General features: G+C 41.7%; 1 protein-coding gene across 1 annotated transcript in view; it reads left to right on the forward strand.

Moving 5' to 3' along the window:
- The first annotated feature begins 6,351 nt into the window (after nt 1-6,351).
- The window catches only part of Cth (cystathionine gamma-lyase), a 29,901-nt gene continuing 16,454 nt past the window's right edge, over nt 6,352-19,798 (forward strand). The window contains exons 1-6 of the mRNA XM_028777574.1: nt 6,352-6,575; nt 10,474-10,555; nt 11,354-11,449; nt 12,891-13,000; nt 16,121-16,252; nt 18,941-18,998. Of these exons, the coding sequence (XP_028633407.1) occupies nt 6,411-6,575; nt 10,474-10,555; nt 11,354-11,449; nt 12,891-13,000; nt 16,121-16,252; nt 18,941-18,998 (643 nt within the window). The 5' untranslated portion in view covers nt 6,352-6,410. The remainder of the gene's footprint in view (nt 6,576-10,473; nt 10,556-11,353; nt 11,450-12,890; nt 13,001-16,120; nt 16,253-18,940; nt 18,999-19,798) is intronic.

Here is a 19,798-nt window from a genome sequence, read left to right on the forward strand (position 1 = left end):
TGGAGTAATTTTCTTTGCTGATGACTAAACAAGGTCAAAGAAGGCACAGCAGGAAACAGCCCTGCACTGCCCTCTGCAGCTCCTGGAGGTTTCTCCATCCAGGATCTAGATAATCTTTGATTTTGCTGCAGAAAGAAGTTCAGGATCAGGCAGAATAAGGCAGAGTTAGAGTTCATTAAAAAGATTTTTAAATGTAAACTTAAACACTGAAGTTATTAATAGGAAGAGTCACCAAGAAAAGAATCACACACAAACACAGAGAATATGGGTGTTAGCTTCACAGAGGAAACTCCCACTTAGGTGTCTTAGCAATCGGCACCTTTGCTTTGGTAGCTCTAACATTTTTATCTTAAAGGTCATCAAGAAGCCCTTTTTACTTCTTTGTGATAAGTGAAATTATAGTGAGCGCTGGAGGTACCTTGGATGGGTTTACTATCTGATAAGGATAAACGTTAGACCTAGAGATGTTGATAGGAATAGAGATGGGATTGGGTGATGGGGAAAGATCGTGCAAGCAAAGAATGAATCATGAAAGAGGATATTAAATTGTCTCTCTAGTTTCAACTGGGTCACAATTTTTTTTGTGATACATAATAAAATAAAAAAAATGTAATTGAGGTAGGTGTGGTGATGCATGCCTTTAGTCCCTGCACTTGGAAGGCAGAGGCAGGTAGATCTTTGTGAGTTTGAGATTAGCCTAGTCTACATAGTGAGTTCTGGGCCAGCTATAGCTACACAGTGAGACTTTGTTTCAACAACAACAATGTAATTGATAGTGAAAGTGTAACATGGGGTTAAGCTCTGTGACTAAAGAAAGACTTTAACTGTACTGAAGTTTCCTGAGATGAATAGAGTTTACAGCTGGACAAGTGTTTGTCTACCTTAATTTAACTGGATGCTGTTTTTATTTCTACATTCACTACAATTAGGTGATTTTATTTTAAAATGAAAAAGAAATAAATCATGGATTGCGAAAGTTACACATAGATGAAGACCTCCCTTTATTATGTGAAGCTTATTGTGAAAGTGCAAGAAAATTTCAGGTTTGCTGTTGGGACAGGAAATGTCCATAGTTGGTGATATACATTCAGGCCTTCAGAATGCTTTACTGCTATGAAAACAATTCTCACTTAAAACACCACTACATAAGAGCAATATTATTTCTATACAGGCAAACACCAGTGCATTGGAGTTCTTGATTCTTAGTTGGTGAGACAGAGACTTTAGACAGACTCTTGTGGGGGGGGTCCTCTCTCTCCCCAGGTCCCTTACTCTTCCCTGACTTTCTACTATCCTGCCTCAGTCATAGGAAAGAACAGTACTCTATATCATGGGTGACAACCAGAAGGTACAGAGCATGGAGCAACTGTGCTATGCCCCCTCTCCCCTGGCCTGTGACCACAGACTTCCTTTACTGCTCTTCTTAGGAAGCCCTTAAAGTTGTATCTATTACTTTCTCTTTTTGTTTTTGTTGTTTGTTTGTTTGTTTGTTTGTTTAAGACATGCTCTCTCTGTGTAGCACTGGTTGTCCTGTAACTCACTCTGTAGCCTTGAGCTCACAGAAATCTACCTACTTATCCCTCTCTGTGGAGTGCTGGGATTAAAAGCATGCAACCACCATGCCAGCCCTATCTATTACTTTCTATGATCATATTTTAAGTTCAAAAGTTACTTTTTGGGCTTCATGGATCTTCTATGTATCTACTCTCTCTAAGTCTCCTATATTGTTCAGTTGGTGACACATTTACTTACCAAGAGGCCAGGGCCACTTACAACAAGTGGAACAGTCAACAATGGGGCAATAGTACACTTCTACTATTTGTTTTCCAGCCTTTCCAAGGACAGAGACTAAGTCATAGTATTTCCTCAGCTTTGTAAAGTTTATCTTGGTAGGTAGACAGTAGTGTTGAGTATTGAGTTTGTGCCAGCGTCAGAGCTATGTGTTAGTGATACGAAGGTAAATTTCATATCCCCCTTTCTTTTTTTCTATATAACCAAGCAAGGGACATTCAGACAAGCCGATACAACAAGCATTATGGAGGCCATGTAAGTCAGGGGGACAGAAGCTTTGGACAGATTTTACCAGAAGAAAAGCTTGAGCTAAGGTACAGAAAACCAAAGCCCATCTGGGAAGAAAGTTGGAAAGAAATTCAAGGACAATTATATGTATAGTGAACAGATGTTGCCGTCTGTAGGGACAGAAACACATTACAGTGTGGGGACAAGGGAGGAAACAGCAGCACAACCAGGGAGAATTCAGGATTAGAGGTGGAGGAAGATTAAATTCATTTTGGGTGGATCCTGATACTTATGGCAGAGCATCCCACTCTGGTTCTGTAGGTTAGTTTTCAAAGTCTTCTTTGCTAGCAGAATGGAGGCAGTAGAGAACCAAGACACACCATCATGCTTGCCCATAACTGGAACCAAGTAACTGTTTGTTGATGTTGCAAATGAATGTTGATGGAGAGTGACAGCCTCATCGTTCTTGGCACATCATATGCACATAAGCTGTGGGGGCGGAGAACTCACAGAATTTACTTCTTGGTGTGGTGGACTTCATAGTATTTTATGATTAAAAAAAAAACTCAAAACCTATACTTTTGAGAAATTATTCTGACCCTACATCCAGGATGATACAGAAAGAGATCAGTCCTGAGTACACATTAACTGCTAGCAAAGGAGGAGATATCAGCAACTCAGGAGAGAGCTGGGGAGGACAGGGTGTGGAGGTCAGACACTCTATTTATACTGGGTGTTGTGTTTTATAAAAAGAGAGACCAGAGATAAGTTTGGTAGAGGTATGGTATGGTGTGGGGGAAGGGGGTGCCTCTGCTGGCCCACGCTGAAGCATCCCTTCTCCCTCTGAGGTAGGAGCCTCAGGGCATGGGGAGGGGAGTTGAGAGAAAGAGGAGAGAGAGAGAGAGAGAGAGAGAGAGAGAGAGAGAGAGAGAGAGAGAAAGAGAGGGAGGGAGGAGGGGGCCAGCCCCTTTTTATAGTGAGTCAGGCACACCTAGCTATTGCCAGTAACTGTGGAGCAAAGCCTAGATGAAATGCCAATGCTGTGCTCCTGCAAAAATGAGGTCACATCTTCCCTCTTCTCTTTACTGACTTGTGGAGCTGACAGGATGTCTACTCTATGGTATTCTCTGCAAGTATTGGCATAAGACTTAGACTAGGCTAAATAGGAGGCAGCTAAGCTTGTGTGTTTTCTAATGCTGTAATAGAATATCTGAGGTTGGCTCCTGCATGTAGAAGTTTACTGACTTCACAGCTCTGGAGGCTCTTGGGCATGTCAGGGGCATGGACCGGGACATGGACCAATCTGCTGAAAAGCAGACAGCATTGAAAAGGTGGGAGTATGTTTGTGTGAGAGAAACGTCACACATCAAATCAGAGTGTAAGACTGGGGTACAAAAAAGAAAGCCCTACTTCTTCAAAGGCCTTTTTTGAAGACAGGCTCTTATGTAGCCCAGGCTGGCCTGGAACTAACTCACCATATAGCTATTTGAGGATGAGGAACTCTGGAATCTCCCTGCAGCACTACTGTGAGTGTGTTTGTTACCTTCTCCATAACCAACAGCAACATAAAGCCTGCCAGCCGACCCAGTGTCTCTCAATATGAAGTCAGTGGTTGACTAAAATTTTCAACTTTCTTAGTGTTAAATGATGCTATTTTAAATTATTTCCTATTTAAAACTCAATGTTTCGTTTCCTGCTTGTTCATATATATATATATATATATATATATATATATATATATATATATATGGGGCTGGAGGTGGGCTCAGATAAAAATGTGCTTACTTAACATGCAGGAAGCCATGAACTCTCCTGACCACATAAACCAAGCATAGCATACCTCCTGCACAGGAGGCAGGAGGGGGAAATTCAAGACCATCCTCTGCTAGTTTGAGGCCAGCTTTGAGAAACAGGAGAACTTGTCCCAAAACACACAACAATGAAGATGTTGGTTTTTTTTTTTTTTGTTTTTTCTTTGTTTTTTCGAGGCAGGGTTTCTCTTTGTAGTCCTGGCTGTCCTGGAACTCACTCTGTAGACCAGGCTGGCCTCGAACTCAGAAATCCGCCTGCCTCTGCCTCCCAAGTGCTGGGATTAAAGGCGTGCGCCACCACTGCCCGGCTTTTTTTTTTGTTTTTTTTTTTTTTTTTTTTGTTTAAACAATGAAGATGAAAAGAAGGAAAGAACATATGCCCTTCCCCAAATCCACACTCAAGAGGAATCCGTGCGTTAGCCATGTTGTAATAATCTCACAATGGTGTTAGCAGGTGCTCTAAAGGAAAAAAAAAATCAGCATTCAAAGGACATTCACTGTATTTAAAGTAGCCATCACTCATTTACTTAAAAAAGTTTTTCTAGTTGGGTACAGTAGAGATAGCCAGGGGTTCAAGGTCTGCAAGAGCTACAATGTCAGACCATGTCTCAAAAGAAAAAAAAATTACTTTATATACATATAAAATGTAAAGGAATTTATTTCACCCTGTAGATCTGTGGTTTCTGCCACCACAATTGTTTCAGTTGTTAAATCAAACATACATCTAAAAGTCGTGCAAAACAGCATGTGCTCCTGAATTCACACACTCTTCTGCAGTTTTCTTTGCTGTCTTGGAAGTGGGATATCGGGTCAGTTTTCTTCAGTTCTTCTGCTCATTGGCCACATCATGTGTCTGTCATAGATCTAGCTAGTTGGGCTCTGAAAGGTGAGTAGTTAAGTGCTTTCTGTTATTTTAGCTGAGAGGCATGGAGTCACTCATGCCGCCTTAGTGCATAAGATGATGTCTGAGAGAGAAATTCCTTGAGTGGAAGGGATATTCCTGTGAATAAAGAGATTTAAATCCTGCCACCCCACAGCTTTCTCTAACTTTATCAGAGGCCTCTTATTTAGAAAGTCTGTACAAGGGCCACTTTTCAAAGAACACTTTATGACAGTTATACTAAAGAAAATCTGCAGTGGGAAGATGGCTCAGAGGGTAAAAATCTTGCCCCACAGCCTGACATCTCCAGCATCCACCTTTGTGCTGCTGTGTATCTGTAATCTCAGGTCTCCTACTCTAGGAGACAAAGAATCCAATGAAGCTCCTGGGTGGGCTAGCCTGAAGTAAGCAGTGCAAAGACCCTGCCTCAACAGGGCGGTAGAAGATTGTCCTCTGACCTCCACAGGTGTGCCACACATTCCTCTGCAGTCTCACACACAATAAACAGACAAGTACACAAATAAATAGAAAACGTCCATGTTTGTATAACCCAGGGTTTACCAACTGTACTTAGAACTGGAATCACAACTGTTTCAGGCCCTTCTGCCTCGAGGTGTTCTGTGTGGTCACATCAAAATGTACCACATGGCTTTAGAGATGGCTCAAGGGGGAAGAGCGTTGCCCGCAGGAACATTGGTTCCAGAGCACCAGGGCTTGGCTCCGTCTGCCACATGTCGGTCGATCATATCTTTTTATAAATGCAGTTCCGGGGGATCCAACAGCCTTTCTGACCCCTGTAGACACCAAGCATGCATGTGGTGCAACACACACACACACACACACACACACACACTAAATAAATAAATAAATAAATAAATAGTAAAAATACATATAGCATAATCATAAAAATATATTCAGGCTGAGAACGTACTTTAAAAGGAGAAATATTAATCAAGCAAGCACCATAAAACACTAGTGTTTCAGAGACTATCCCATTCCCCTGTGTCTCCAGCAGTGTACACTTGGTGCTTGGAAGGTGAGTTGTGTCTGAAGCTAATTTGAAAAGCAAACTGACTGTGCTTGCTCTTCGTAGCTTTTCCAAACCGTAGCTTTTAAAAACAGTTGTTTATTCCTTAATGCCTTCCAAATTCGTTCAACAGTGTTTTGGAGATTTAGGTTCGACTTCCCAGAAACAGAAACGCCTTAAACTCCCCAGTTCCCCGACAAGGTGTAAAATTAGGTCAAGGCTGTGTCTTTTGGGAGCAACGCTTGGGCCTTAAGGCCTGATCTTGGCAAGTGTAGAGATGAAGGCGCTGGTGACCTCTGGCGGTCCTCAGATCCGAGCTGATTCGAGGGAAGCGCATCCCTCCGCGACCCTTGCCAGAGCTCGGAGACCGCAAGGCTGCTGGAGGAGGCCCTCACTTGCTTCCCTACCCTGCAGAAAAGGGGGGCCTCGGGGCTTGGGACTACAGCCGGCTGCTGTGTGCCCCACTTTGCCGCTGTTCAGTGCCACTGGGAGGAGGGGCAGGAACACTCAGGGTAACACCTCCACTGCCGACCAAAGAGCAGGGCTGCTACCTAGGGACCAGCGCTGATTGGCCGCGTCGGCCCCTCCCCGCCCTGGATATAAGCGCCAAGCTCCAGAAGGATATAGTCGTTGTCTTACTAGCCAAAGCCACACTACTCTCTCAGGCCCCACCATGCAGAAGGACGCTTCCTCGAGCGGCTTCCTGCCCAGCTTCCAGCACTTCGCCACTCAGGCCATCCATGAGGGACAAGAGCCCGAGCAGTGGAGTTCGCGCGCTGTGGTGCTGCCCATTTCGCTAGCCACCACGTTCAAGCAAGACTCGCCAGGCCAGTCCTCGGTGAGCAGCCGGGCAGGGCTGGGCTGACTGTGGGAGCGCTCGGGACATGCAGTCTCTGCGATTTTCAGTTAAAAATCAGAACTGTAAGTTGTTGAATTCTGTAGCAGCGAAGCTACCTGCAGCCAGGCCTACTTTGAAAACTGAAAGGTCTTGGGGTGAGTGAGATGGCTCAGCAGTTGTGCTGAATAGTTTTATATCAACTTGACTCAAGCGAGAGAGGAGAGGACCTCAGTTGAGAAAATGCCTCCAGGAGATCAGGCTGTAAGCAGGTATTTTCTTAATTAGAGATTGATGGGGGAGGACAAGTCCATTGTGAGTGAGGACACCCCCTACCCCTAGGCTGGTGGTCCTGGGTTCTATAAATTGGGTGAGCAAAAAAGCCAGTAAAGAAGCACCCCTTCTTGGCCTCTGCATTAGTTCTTGCCTCCAGATTCCTGTCCGAGATGAACTGTTAGATGGACGTAAAGTTTTTTGTTTTTTGTTTTTTTTTTAGGTTGCAAGTAGTATAATATTTATTACTGTCATACCATAGTTACCCTGGGCTCCTGCTGCAGCGTAAACTGAACCGCGCCTGTAACTGCAGAGGAAATGGCCCAGGTTCCAACAGCCATTAACAGGACACAAAAACCTTCCAGCGTTGCGTGTCTTGCACCAGGGATTGTCTCTTGCTTTGCCCACTGCTAGCATGGCTGCCTGGTCCCCAAAGCTTCCCTGCTCCACATCAATGAGTGCAGTCACTGCCCTTCCCTAAGTTGCTTTTGGTCATGGTGGAGATATATATATATATATATATATTTATGTATATATATATATATATATATATATATATATATATGCAGGTGTATAAAAGGTGCTTGTCACCAGACCTGACTACTATAATTCAATCCCATAATTTATAGGATGGAAGAAGAGAACCAACTCCTGTAGCCTGTAGCCTGTAGTTGTCCTTTGATGCACCCATAGGCTTGCAATTCACCCCTTTCCCTCCCTTCCTCTCCTTCCCTCTCTCTCCTTCCCTCCCCTCTCTCTCCCTCTCTGTCCCTCTCTCCCTTTCCTTCTTTTTTCCCTCCCTTCCTCCCTCTCTCTCTCTCTCTCTCTCTCTCTCTCTCTCTCTCTCTCTACTTCCCCCTCTCCCCCTCTCTATCTATCTGTCTGTCTGTCTGTCTGTCTAACACACACACACACACACACACACACACACTCACTAAACAATGAAAATCCTAGAATTAAGATTAGTTTCAATAAGTGTGTTCAGTTAGTAGCAAATGAGTATTTATGTACCAAATGCATACTTAGGATCTATGTGTGTTACATGTAGAGTCACATTCAAGGTTAACAAGAAGGATCCTATCCTGAACTAAGGTTTCCGTGTTCAGACTGAGATAGCTGAGATGTAGGGTTACCAGCACTAGGAGTACCAAGGCTCATGAGCCATGAAACTGGGCTTTAATTTATCTAGAACTCCCTCCCTTCTTCAACTGGCTGCATGGTGCTGCACTGTAACTGAGCTAGGTAATAGTTCAGGCCATTTCATCATCTAAGCCAGTAGTTCTCAACCTCTGGGCTGTGACCCCTTTGGGAGTGGAACAACCCTTCCTCAGGGATCACATGTCAGATATTTACATTACGATCCCTAACAGTAGCACAATTATAGTTACAAAGTAGTAACAAAAATTATTAGTTGGGGGGTGGAGGTAACCACATACCATGAGGAACTGTATTAAAGGGTCACAGCATCAGGAAGGTTGGCAACCATTGATCTAAGTAGTGTGGCTTTGTGATTAAGAGCACATGGGTTTTAATTCTTACATCAGCTCTTCTGGCAAGACTTGAGATGACCCTGTGTAAACTGGGATAATGATAGAACACACCACACAAGCTGTTACTGTTGTAAAGTCCGTGGTACACACACTTAGAAGTACTTTGGTGTCTGCAGTCTTCGTGTCTTGTCGTTTCCTTTGACCACAGCAGCCAGGTCAGAAGGCAGGTGTTAAATTCTTTTATAAAAAAGGAAACTGACTCAGACTCAAACAAGCACAAGTGACCAAGTGACCGGGAAAGCCTGTAAATGCAGTCTTGTGAATCTCATGGCACCTTCCTTTTTAGTAGCTTATTAAATGGGTCTTGGTATATTAAAAATTGCCCCAGGTTCAGAGGACAATGGTTAACAAAGCAATTGCTGCACATTCTCAGGTCTTGACTGCTCTGGAAACTGCCTTTCTGTGTTCGAAGTCAGGTAAAGTTCTTACAAACAGCCCCCCCCCTTTTTTTTTGGTGTGAGGTGAAGTCCCAAAAGCATCTCTATATCAGGCTAGGATACCACATCACCTCCTCCAAGTGTGCCCCTCCTAGGTAGGCTTGCTGCCTGTATAGAACAGTGTTTAGAAATTGAGCATTCAGGTATGATGTTAATGTTTAAATGGTTCAGAGAGCAAGCAGGAGTGGTTAAATCCAGTATGTGCTCAGAATCTCCAAAAGATAATATAGCACTGCATCAATGAGAAGTATCAGAAATCTTTAGTTCCATTTGAAAAACCACAGAGTGCACAAGATAATTTGCCAATGAAAGAAGCTCTCCTACCCTAGAAGTTAAATAGCTGCGTGCTTATGAATATTTATGTGAATACAGGGTTGTTCTAGAAGCCAAGCTTTTGAAGGAAGGCTTGGTGAGTTTAGCATCCAGGTGGTAAGTGCTGGAGCCCTGTAAACAGTGTTTATCTAACTCAGGGGGAAACTCTTAAAATTATTATTACTAATACTGAAAGTTTCCAAGTCTGAAACAAGGGTATAAATAGTGGCGTGCTGTATAAGCCCAGGGAGAAAATTGTAGGCTTTTTTTTTTTTTTAGACAGTCTCTCTCAAGTAGCAGAGATGACCTTGAACTCACAGATCCAACTTCGATTCTGCTGGGTTATCAGATGTGTATGACCACGGGAGCTCAGATCTTAGGATTGGCTCTCTGGCCCTCACATTCCCCAGATCTTAAGCATTTGGCTGCTTTTCTCCAAGTAGGTCACAAGGCTAAATAAAATGGTTAAAATGAATCTTAAGTATAAAGGGATGATCTTAAGTGCAAAGGGAGTGTGACACAGGAGGATCTTCACTGAGAATTGCTTCCTCCTTTTGTTTTGAGTCATTTTTTTTGATAGGGTTAAGATCTGAGCCCTGAGCACTTGAATGGGTCCTTCAACCCTCTCATGTGCTAAATGGACCTGTATCACTTATGCCTTGGAAAGAGAAGCACAGATTCCCTTCTCCTAATGGGTCCGACTTATAAGGAGAGAGTGAGGCTAACATAACCTCGTTCTAATGTTAAGGAACTGCCACCTACCTAGTGGTTAGGGCAGCATGCTGAGGGATTTATGCCTCACCCCATTTCATCTTCACAACTTTGCAAGTAAATGTGTATTTTTTCCCCCAATCCCAGAGTGACTGTTGGAATGGTGAGGCGTTTCCTTACTAGTACCAAGCTCATAGGTGGCAGGTACGTCATTCTCACCTAGTTTACACATTTTTCTTTTTTGTTTTGCCAGCATGTCTGTATGTACCACAAGCATGCAGTGGCTGCAGAGGCCAGAAGAGGGCCTCAGACAGCTGGAACTAGAGCTCTAGACAGTGAACTGATACGTGGGTGCTTGGAATTGAAGTAGGTCCTCTGAAAGAGTACCAAGCATCCTTAACCGCTGAGCCTTCTCTCCAGCCCCACCTTTGGTTATGTCTTGAGCTTCTCCAAACTGCCATAGGCACAACAATGCCACAGATAGAAAGCAGTTATGGTGGGATGGCCCTGTAGCTGTGGCCATGTCTTCATGGGTTCTAATAATAACCAAAAGCTCTTAAGATGATGAATAATAAATCCTGTTCCTTTTCTTCCTTCTTCCCCCTTTCTTATTTTCAGGGTTTTGTATACAGCCGCTCTGGAAATCCAACAAGGAATTGCTTGGAAAAAGCAGTGGCTGCACTGGATGGGGCAAAGCACAGTAAGATACTCACATCTGGAATGAAAGCCAGATTCTCTTTAGGTGTCTAGGGACCACAGAGGCATAGAAAATAGAAAATAGAGATCCTCATCTTCCAAATTCACATTTTCCTAAGACAGTGAATCCTTTGGCAGTATTCTTCAGCAGGAATATGCAATTGTGTCCTCACTAGTTAGATGAAGTAAGTAAGGACCAAGCAGAAAGATAGCCCTCACTTAATCTCAGGCTATCACTATGCTCATCTGCCAAACCCAAAGTCTTTGATAATATGCTTTCAGAGGGAAGGAACTCAATCCCTCGATCTTTTCTGGGGAGGGAGTTCTGGTTAAGTCATCATTTTATTTTTAATATAAATGATGCTAAATGATCAGAATAGTGAAGAGAAAAAGTCTCAATATCTATCTTCTCTGTGTGTGTTTATATACTCACAGGATTTTTAAAAAGAATTATTTATTTATTTTATTTATATGAATAAACTGTCACTGTCTTCACACACACCAGAAGAGGGCTTCAGATCCATGGTTGTGAGCCACCATGTGGTTGCTGAGACTTGAACTCATAACCTCTAGGAAGAGCAACAGTTAGTGCTCCTAACCTCTAAGCCATCTCTCCAGCTCCTACACACAATATTTTAAAGGTTTTATTTTTCAAACAGAAAGGTCTGTCATGACATTGGAGGACGTCAGAGGAATGGCAGCAGTAGCAGCTCAGTTAGCCAGGGGAACCATAGTACAGGTGGCACTAGGTTGTTGCTAAGATTTTGGGTCTTAGCTTACTTGAATTTGCTGTTTGTGGTAGGTTTGTCTTTTGCATCGGGGCTAGCTGCCACCACGACAATTACCCATCTTTTAAAAGCAGGAGATGAAGTCATTTGCATGGATGTAGTGTATGGAGGTAAGTGATCTCTCATTTTCAAGTATCTTTGAAGATAGCAGTAAGTCTTGAATGACATAGGCACCATTGCCACTTTCAGGAACTATGTTCTTTCAAAGGTGTGGCAAGCATCTCCAAGGGGCTCAGACTCTGTGTTCCAGAAGTGCCTAGAAGAGACTGTCTGATAAGAATTGTGTGTAAGATGCTAGAACAAGGATGTAGAACTTGATCAGCCTTCAAACACACCCGAGCCTTGGTTCTGAACATATAACACTTGCACTTGGTATGGGTTATGCTGTCAAATCACATAGTGTCAATGAATGTCATAGGAGAGCAATTTCTGAGAGGCAGTTGTCTCCTTTTACCCTGCAAGTTGTGATATCAAGCTCAGGTTTCCATGCTTGGTGGCCAGAGTCTTTGACCTGTGTATCTCGCCAATAATGATTCATTTGCTTTAGACTTGCATACTATGAAGAAACTGCTAACAATTGCTTGTGCCTATGATCACATCACTCAGGAGGCTAAGGCAAGAGAATTTCCATGAATTGGACAGCTTGGGCTATATAGTGAGTTTGAAATCAATTGAGCTTCAGGGAGACTCTGTTTTTTAATACATACTTTTGAAATGATAATAAAATTACACCATTATCCCTTTCCTCCTTTCAACTTTTCCCATGCACATACACACCCCTCTACGATCATCCTCTCAAATTCATGACCTTTTCTTCTTTGATCATTGTTACGTGTGTGTGTGTGTGTTCCTAAATACATAAATACAACTTGCTCACTCCATAAAATGTTATCTGTATGTTTACAGTCTCAGGGTATTGGATAATTGGGAGCCTCCACTCTGAGGAAGACCATTTCTCCCACACTCAGCCTTCTTTAACCTCCTTTGGTTCTTTATAGTTCTCTGCCTAGGTTAAGGCCTCATGGCTTCTGCCCTTCCCATGTTAGCATGTCTATTGATTTCACTGTTTGTTGTTCAGGTCTTAGGCAGCCATGTTGGTGAGATTTCATGGATTAGTCTTTTTTGACATTTATAGGAAATTCAATTTCATAGCAAACTTTTATCTCCATCTTTCTGCTCCCTCTTCTGTAATGATTCTTGAGCCTTAAGTGCAGGAGTTGTGTTGTAGATATATCCATTGGGATTGCTCAAATCAAGACCCTGTCTTGTATATATATGTGTATACATGCTGAAATTTCTACGGAAGATGTTGTGTTGGAAGAGTAGAGGAAGGGGAGTTTGAGAAATGGTTCTGCTTCTTGTCGTTTGTATTTGTCAAGTATATTTTGTTTGCCTCTGTGGTATATCAAACCATGTTGCTTAGCTACAGTGAAGTTGCTCTTAGTTGCCTTTTTTTTTTTTGAGAGTTCTCATTTTGGAACTGTGCAGATCTGCCAAGAGCAGATACTTCTGACATCTTGTTCTCTGCATATTATCTGTCTTCTGCCTCAGGCACCAACAGGTACTTCAGGAGGGTGGCGTGTGAATTTGGACTGAAGATTTCTTTTGTGGATTGTTCCCAAACCAAATTGCTAGAGGCAGCGATTACACCACAAACCAAGGTAACTAGCTTGGCTTTTGATTTTGTCTGTTTTTCCTGTGATATGTTAAGCTCATACTTTCTGTTTACTAGAGGTTGTAATTTAAATCCAAATAGCATTTTATTAATCTGTTGGAAACACTGAGTTTGACATGGGCTAGAGTCTATGTCTTGACAGCATAATTACTTGGAGTGCACATACAAATTCTATAGTAGAATTTCAACTGGGCCTTGAGGTAGGAGGGAGAAAAAGAGCATTAGACAGAAAACGGTACAATATATTTAAAACCACATAACAGGGCTTTAAAGGGAAGGGGAGATTTCCTGAAAGTGAAAACCTGAAGTGGAGAGGCTGGAAAGATGGTTCAGTGGTCAAGAACATTTGCTGCTCTTGCAGAAGACCAGGGTTTGGTGGCTCACAACTACCTATAACTTGAGTCCCATAGGAGCCAATGTCTTCTTCTGACCTTTGAAAGTACCAGGCATGTGTGTGGTACCCAGATAGATATATACACAGGCAAAACACTGAATACACATTATAAAAAAGTAGTAAATAAATGTAAAACTCAGAGGAACTTTAAAGAGTGAGAATGAGCGGCTGGATAGATGGCTTAGTGGTTAAGAACATGCATTGCTCTTGCAGGGGATTCAAATTTGATTCCCAACACTATATTGGGTGGCTCATAAATGCATATACCTTCAGATTCAGGAAATCCAATGCCTTTGGCCTCTGTAGACACCTTCACCTGCATGCATAGACTCATACACAGACATACATATGTTCCCATAACTAAAATTAAACTCTTAAAAAAGGAATGAGATTGAGAGAAGGACAGAGAGATGTGCAGAGATAGACAGCTGCCATGAGAGGGGTAGGAGGTATCAACAGAGCTTCTTTGAAGTAAATTTCCACAGCAATCCCAAGATCAAAGAGAATATCAGACTTTTATAAGTTTCACATCATATGATTTAGTTCAATATTATGTACATGACAAAAAGGGTGAATGAGCCAGGTATATAAATCAGGGACTGCTGTTAGTCGTAGCACAGCCTGCTTCTTAACTCTCTGTCCCAGAAGAAAGTCATAGGGAGGCACAGCATGGCCTTTTAAAAGTGACCCCTGTCTTGCAGGGGGAGGTCAATGTTCTAGCAGTAAGTTTAAAATTTATGTGCATTGTTAGAAGCTAGTGTGCGTTTAATCTCTCAGCTCCACTCATCTATTTTTCTTTTGGTAGAAAATTTAAATTCAAGAGTGCATAGTTCTCAGACATACCGAGTGAACATGATTCAAAGACCATAGACCTCCTTGGTCCAATGGCTTTGATCTCTGTCCTGGGAAGCTTGTGAGCCATGGAAGGTATTTGTGCCTGAATAGCAGATGTGGTATTTTGGAACCTCATTTAAATTCTGCGGGAATGGAAGACCAATGTCTTTTATGAGTGAGCCTTCCAACTCTCTGCTAAGAATTAAAACATTAGACTTGTACCCAAGTCTAATGTGGTGGTGAATACTAAAAGTATTAAATTAAAACATTAGACTTGTACCCAAGTCTAATGTGGTGGTGAATACTAAAAGTATTAAATTAAAACATTAGACTTGTACCCAAGTCTAATGTGGTGGTGAATACTAAAAGGTGAAAGTCCTTCACACAAAGGATTCCTTCTAGATTAGCCTGGAACAGCTTTTACTAAGTAAGCTTTGTTTTCAAGGAAGTTGTGTTTTTATCTTGCTTGAGAGAAGAAAAAAATATTCAAATAACTGGTCTGAGTATTCCCAAGGGAAGAAATCAGATCACGAGTATGATAAATTTTGTCCATACAAATTTTGTTTGCTGGCTCTTTACTCACTTGAATTAATACATTTCCTTCTTAAACACAGGTTCTGCTTTTGAAGTTATATGTGCATAAGATTTATTTGCTTTATGTGTATGGGTGTTTTGTTTCCATGTACATATGAGTACTGTGTGTGTCTGCCATCTGTGGAGGGTGATGGATCCCTTAGAACTAGAATTACAGATGGTTGGAAGCCACTTTGTAGTGCTGGGAATCTAACCCTGGTCTCATGAACAAGTACTTTTAACCACTGAGCCATCTCTTCAGTCCCTGCAGTCAATTTTTAAAGTCTACATAAAACAGATTTTGTACTTAGGTATTTGTTTTCATTTTTGTTTGTTTTTTTAAATTATCTTGATGAGAATTCATTATTGTTACCCGAGTCATTTTTATAGCTTTTTATGTAAATCAGAAATTTCAAACTACTTTTTAATAGTGAACTTCCAGACCAGAGAGTGCATTCAACTAGATATTTTGTCTGTCTATATAGGTAATGAGAAGTCATTAGTTCTTCTAAGAGAAAAGTGTAGATAATACAGTTCAAAGCAGATGCACCTTATTTAACAGAGTTTTCATTTGGTATTTTCAGTAACTGTTGACGGTGCACATCATGGCTGGCTTGTGGTAGGTAGATCACTGCACTGCCAGTGAACCTGTCTCTCTGCATGGCTGCCACTTCTTTTCTTCAGCCTGATGCATTTCCTAAGGTTTAGTGCAATTGTTGCCTTTGCCATTATTTAACTCTGAGGATGTACTTAGCTGATGGTAACCTTGAATTTGTAGTTTTTCTGCCTCAGTTATTTGAATGCTAGGAATATAGGCATCACAACTTCCCACCTCCGCCCTCACACCCACCAATCCCTTCTGGTTTATGAAGTGCTAGGGGTTGATCTCAGGCTTCATGCATGCTAGGCAAGATCTTTACTGAGCCACTTCTCCAGGGCAAGGGTGTGTTTTTATACAATATGTATTATTTGTTTTTGAGAACAGAAGTTCCAGATACATGTCTCTGGGATACAATTAACTTTTTCTTATTAGATACACATAACCTCATTTGGCCCTAACAATTGTCCTGTAAGATAAGTATCACCAACACTTTTATGCAAATGAACTGGAAGAAGAAAGAAGAGTTTATGAAGCAATAGCCTATGAGAAATTTGTAGGGAAAGCTCAGATTCAGACTTAAGCATTCCACCTTTATTGTCTAAAGCTTTCCAGCACGGCAAGTAGTTGCCTTCTACATTGTTGTATGTGAGATGTGAGTATATGTCATATATTTTTACATACTGTTGTTTGCTGAATTATTGCAGCTTGTTTGGATTGAAACACCCACAAACCCAACCTTGAAGTTGGTTGATATCGAAGCCTGCGCACGAATTGTCCACAAACGTGGAGACATCATTTTGGTTGTAGATAACTCTTTCATGTCTGCATATTTCCAGGTAAATGAAATAAAGGGTTTTTTTCTGTGATTAACAAACCATACTGTAATCTGTAATTAAAAAAGAGAGGTCTACTTTATAATATAATCACTATCAAACTTATGAGATATAACTATTATTGATTAGACAAAGAATCAGATTTAGACTTTCTTTTTTTTTTATATTAGTTAATATCTCAAAACTGTTACTATTTTATTGGAAGTTTTTCTGGGATCAGTGAACCCCAAGAATAGAAGTAAACACATTTGTCAGGCCAGAATGTGTAAGAACAGCACTGTATTGGCTGGTTTATGTGTCAACTTGACACAAGGTAGAAACATCAGAGAAGAAGCTTCAGTTGAAAAAACAATGCCTCCATGAGATCCAGCTGTAAGGCATTTTCTTAATTAGTGATTGATGGGGGAGGGCCCAGCTCATTCTGGGTGGAGACATCCCTGGGGTGGTGGTCCTGGGTTCTATTAAAAAAGCAGGGTGAGCAAGCCAGGGGAAGCAAGCCAGTAAGCAGTACCTTCCATGGCCTCTGCATCAGCCCCTGCCTCCAGGTTACAGCCCTGCTTAAGTTCCTGTCCTGACTTTCTCCAATCATGGACTATGATCTGGAAATGTAAACCAAATGAACCCTTTTCTCCCCAACTTGCCTTTTGGTCATGATGTTTCATCACAACAATAAAACCCTAAGACAGACAATATGGATAGAAACATGGTAGGTGAAGTATCAGAGACTGTACATCATTGAGAAGTAATGGGGTCCTTTATAGCAGTGAAGAGAAGTTACCTGCCTTCCTTGCCTATTTGAACCCTTCTTCAGCCATCTGAGTTGAGGCACCAGGAGCCACTAGGAGTTAGGCTTATGAGGTTTCTTGATGGTGAGAGATTGGGGGCTTCTCTTTGTATTTTAACCTTTCTGGTCCTTAGAATATCACTGGGGCAATCTGGTCTGATCTCTTAGGTTATGTAATGTTTGTAAAGACTTGGCTTGTTGGGTGGTTGCATCTCTGATGCCATCCACATCATAGGCACCAGCACGGCAGTGTCCTGATTATCAATCCATGTTAAAATAGGAATTTCTGCTTCACTTATCTCATGTTATGCCTAAGAATTCTTGGCTTCTTTGGGCTGCAGTAGCTCGGTGCTGCAATCTGGATGGCTTCAGAGCAGGACTTTGTTTCTTACAAACCAGGTGTGAACAAACACCTTGTACCTTGTCTGATTTTAATGATTAAAAATCTAAGCAAAGGGGGGGCTGGAGAGATGGCTCAGAGGTTAAGCTCACTGACTGCTCTTCCTGAGGTCCTGAGTTCAATTCCCGGCAACCACATGGTGGCTCACAACCATCTGTAATGGAATCTGATGCCCTCTTCTGGTGTGTCTGAAAACAGTGACAGTATACTCATACACATAAAATAAATAAATCCTTAAAAAAAAAAAATCTAAGCAAAGTAGTTTGTACTCACCTGGCACAAAAATTGCCTGATGGTTTCATAAACTGCTCCGTGTATTTAAGGAGCCATAAAATGCACAAGTCTCTGCTGCAGGCAATAAACTCAGGGCCAGGCAACAACTGTAAAGAAACAAGTTTAGGGAAGTTATCAAGTCCCTGTGGAGAAGAATCCAGGCAGCTCTCTGGGGTATCCATGAGACTCCTATCCTTTTCCTAACAGGTCTGTTCTCAGGAGCCCATCATCTAGCAGAGTCTGAGTCCTAATAACATAGCATGGTCATTAAATTTCAACATGTAAATTGAGGAGACACAGACATTCAAACCACAGCCATGAGTGTTTTAAGTAAGAACCTCCAAGAGAGACTTTGTCTGAAAAAAACAAAAACAAAAACAAAACATATATGTAAAACATGTAAATGAGTGCAAATGTATGTGTTTTAAAGACATAGGGTGATTAGTTGGCAGCAACATTAGGGAAGAATAATCTGAACAAATTTCCTTTGAAAACTTATTTATTTGGACGTGTGTGTGTGTGTTTGTGTGTGTGTGTGTGTGTGTGTTTGTGCGCATGCGCGCGCTTTACACTATGGTAGTGGAGGTCAGAACATGCCTTTGTGGATTCAGCTCTGTCTTTGGTTTCCGGGGATTGGATTCAGGCTATGCCGAGCCATCTCTCCTGTATGAGCAAATTTCTTTGTGACTTTATACTTGTCAAAACTAGTACAATGAAAAAGTAACTAGGAATCAAGAGCCCACAAAACCAAGTATGAACAAACACCTTTTAATTTGTCAGGTTTTAATGATTAAAAAAATCTAAGCAAAGTAGTTTGTACTCCCTTGGCACAAAAATTGCCTGATGCTTTCATAAACTGCTCCATGTGTTTAAGGAGTCATAAAACACACACATCTCTGCTTCAGGCAATAAGCTCAGAACCAGCCAGTAACTGTAGAAGAACAGGTTTAGGAAGGCTTAGATTGGGCCTGCCTTTTGTTTCCTTGCAACTTGTGCCTTCAGATTCTGAGCCCAGAGTTTCTTTGTTTTCGTTTTTTTCTTTTGGAGCATCTTTGGTAGAAGGAACTGTAGGGGCAGACTCAAGATCTTAGAAAAATTGAAGCTGAGTGGATTCTTACACAGAAAAACAGAGACAGATTCTTGTGGGATCAGATATGACAGACGCAGGTGGCTGGAATGGTACTTTTCAGATGGTTTCTCATTTGAAGTAAAAATGTCTGTTGTTTTCTTTCAGAGACCTTTGGCTCTGGGTGCTGATATTTGTATGTGTTCTGCCACAAAATACATGAATGGTAAGATAAGCATAGCCTACATCTTAAATATTCTTCACCCTAGACAGGTGATGATAGGGAGGGCTTGGCATTTTGGACCCCATTTCTTCTGCTACTCTGTAGAACTTATTTGTTACTTGTGTTGAAGATAAAGTAACAAGAAGGGTTTTGATTTTATTGTTGCCAAGGCTAGTATGGAACTCACTACTTGGCAAGGTTAACCTTGAACTTCCGATGTCTTCTTCCGAGGTTCTAGGGTGAAAACTGTGCGTCACCACACTCTGAATTTCATTTCTATCTCATAGGGTTTACTGTGAAGGGTTATGCTTCCATTTTGCTGGCAGCTTGGAGACGCTGGCTCTTTATATGACTTTTATTTTACTGCTTTAGGTATAGTCACTGCTATAAAACTGGGTAAAGCTCTCCTAAATGATCAAAGGCCTTTTTGCTTTGGATTTTTTTCAAGAGACAGTCGTGGTTTGGTGCCAGGGGCTTGCCCTGGCCTTTTGCAGTTCAGTTAGACAAAGACCAAAAGACTGATGGGGGCTCCACCTTGTAACTCTCTCAAAGTGTTTTGGGGGCTCGAAGATGATGGCTTCTGGAAACTTAATACTCTCTTCCTTATTCTGTGGCTGGAAACCACTGGCTTCTTTTCCCTTTAACTCTCTGTGCTTTATTAAATGATGGGAATTTGAAACTGTTGGAAACTGTTCTGTGCTTCAAAAAGCACTGAAACCCTAACACTTTATGCTTAAATAAGTGCTGGGGAATTATGAAAAAGATTTATTGCTAGTGCTCCTCTCTCTCTCTCCCTCTCCCTC

Source organism: Grammomys surdaster, unplaced genomic scaffold, assembly GCF_004785775.1.
Source record: "Grammomys surdaster isolate TR1022 unplaced genomic scaffold, NIH_TR_1.0 311, whole genome shotgun sequence".
Classification (NCBI taxonomy): Eukaryota; Metazoa; Chordata; class Mammalia; order Rodentia; family Muridae; genus Grammomys; species Grammomys surdaster.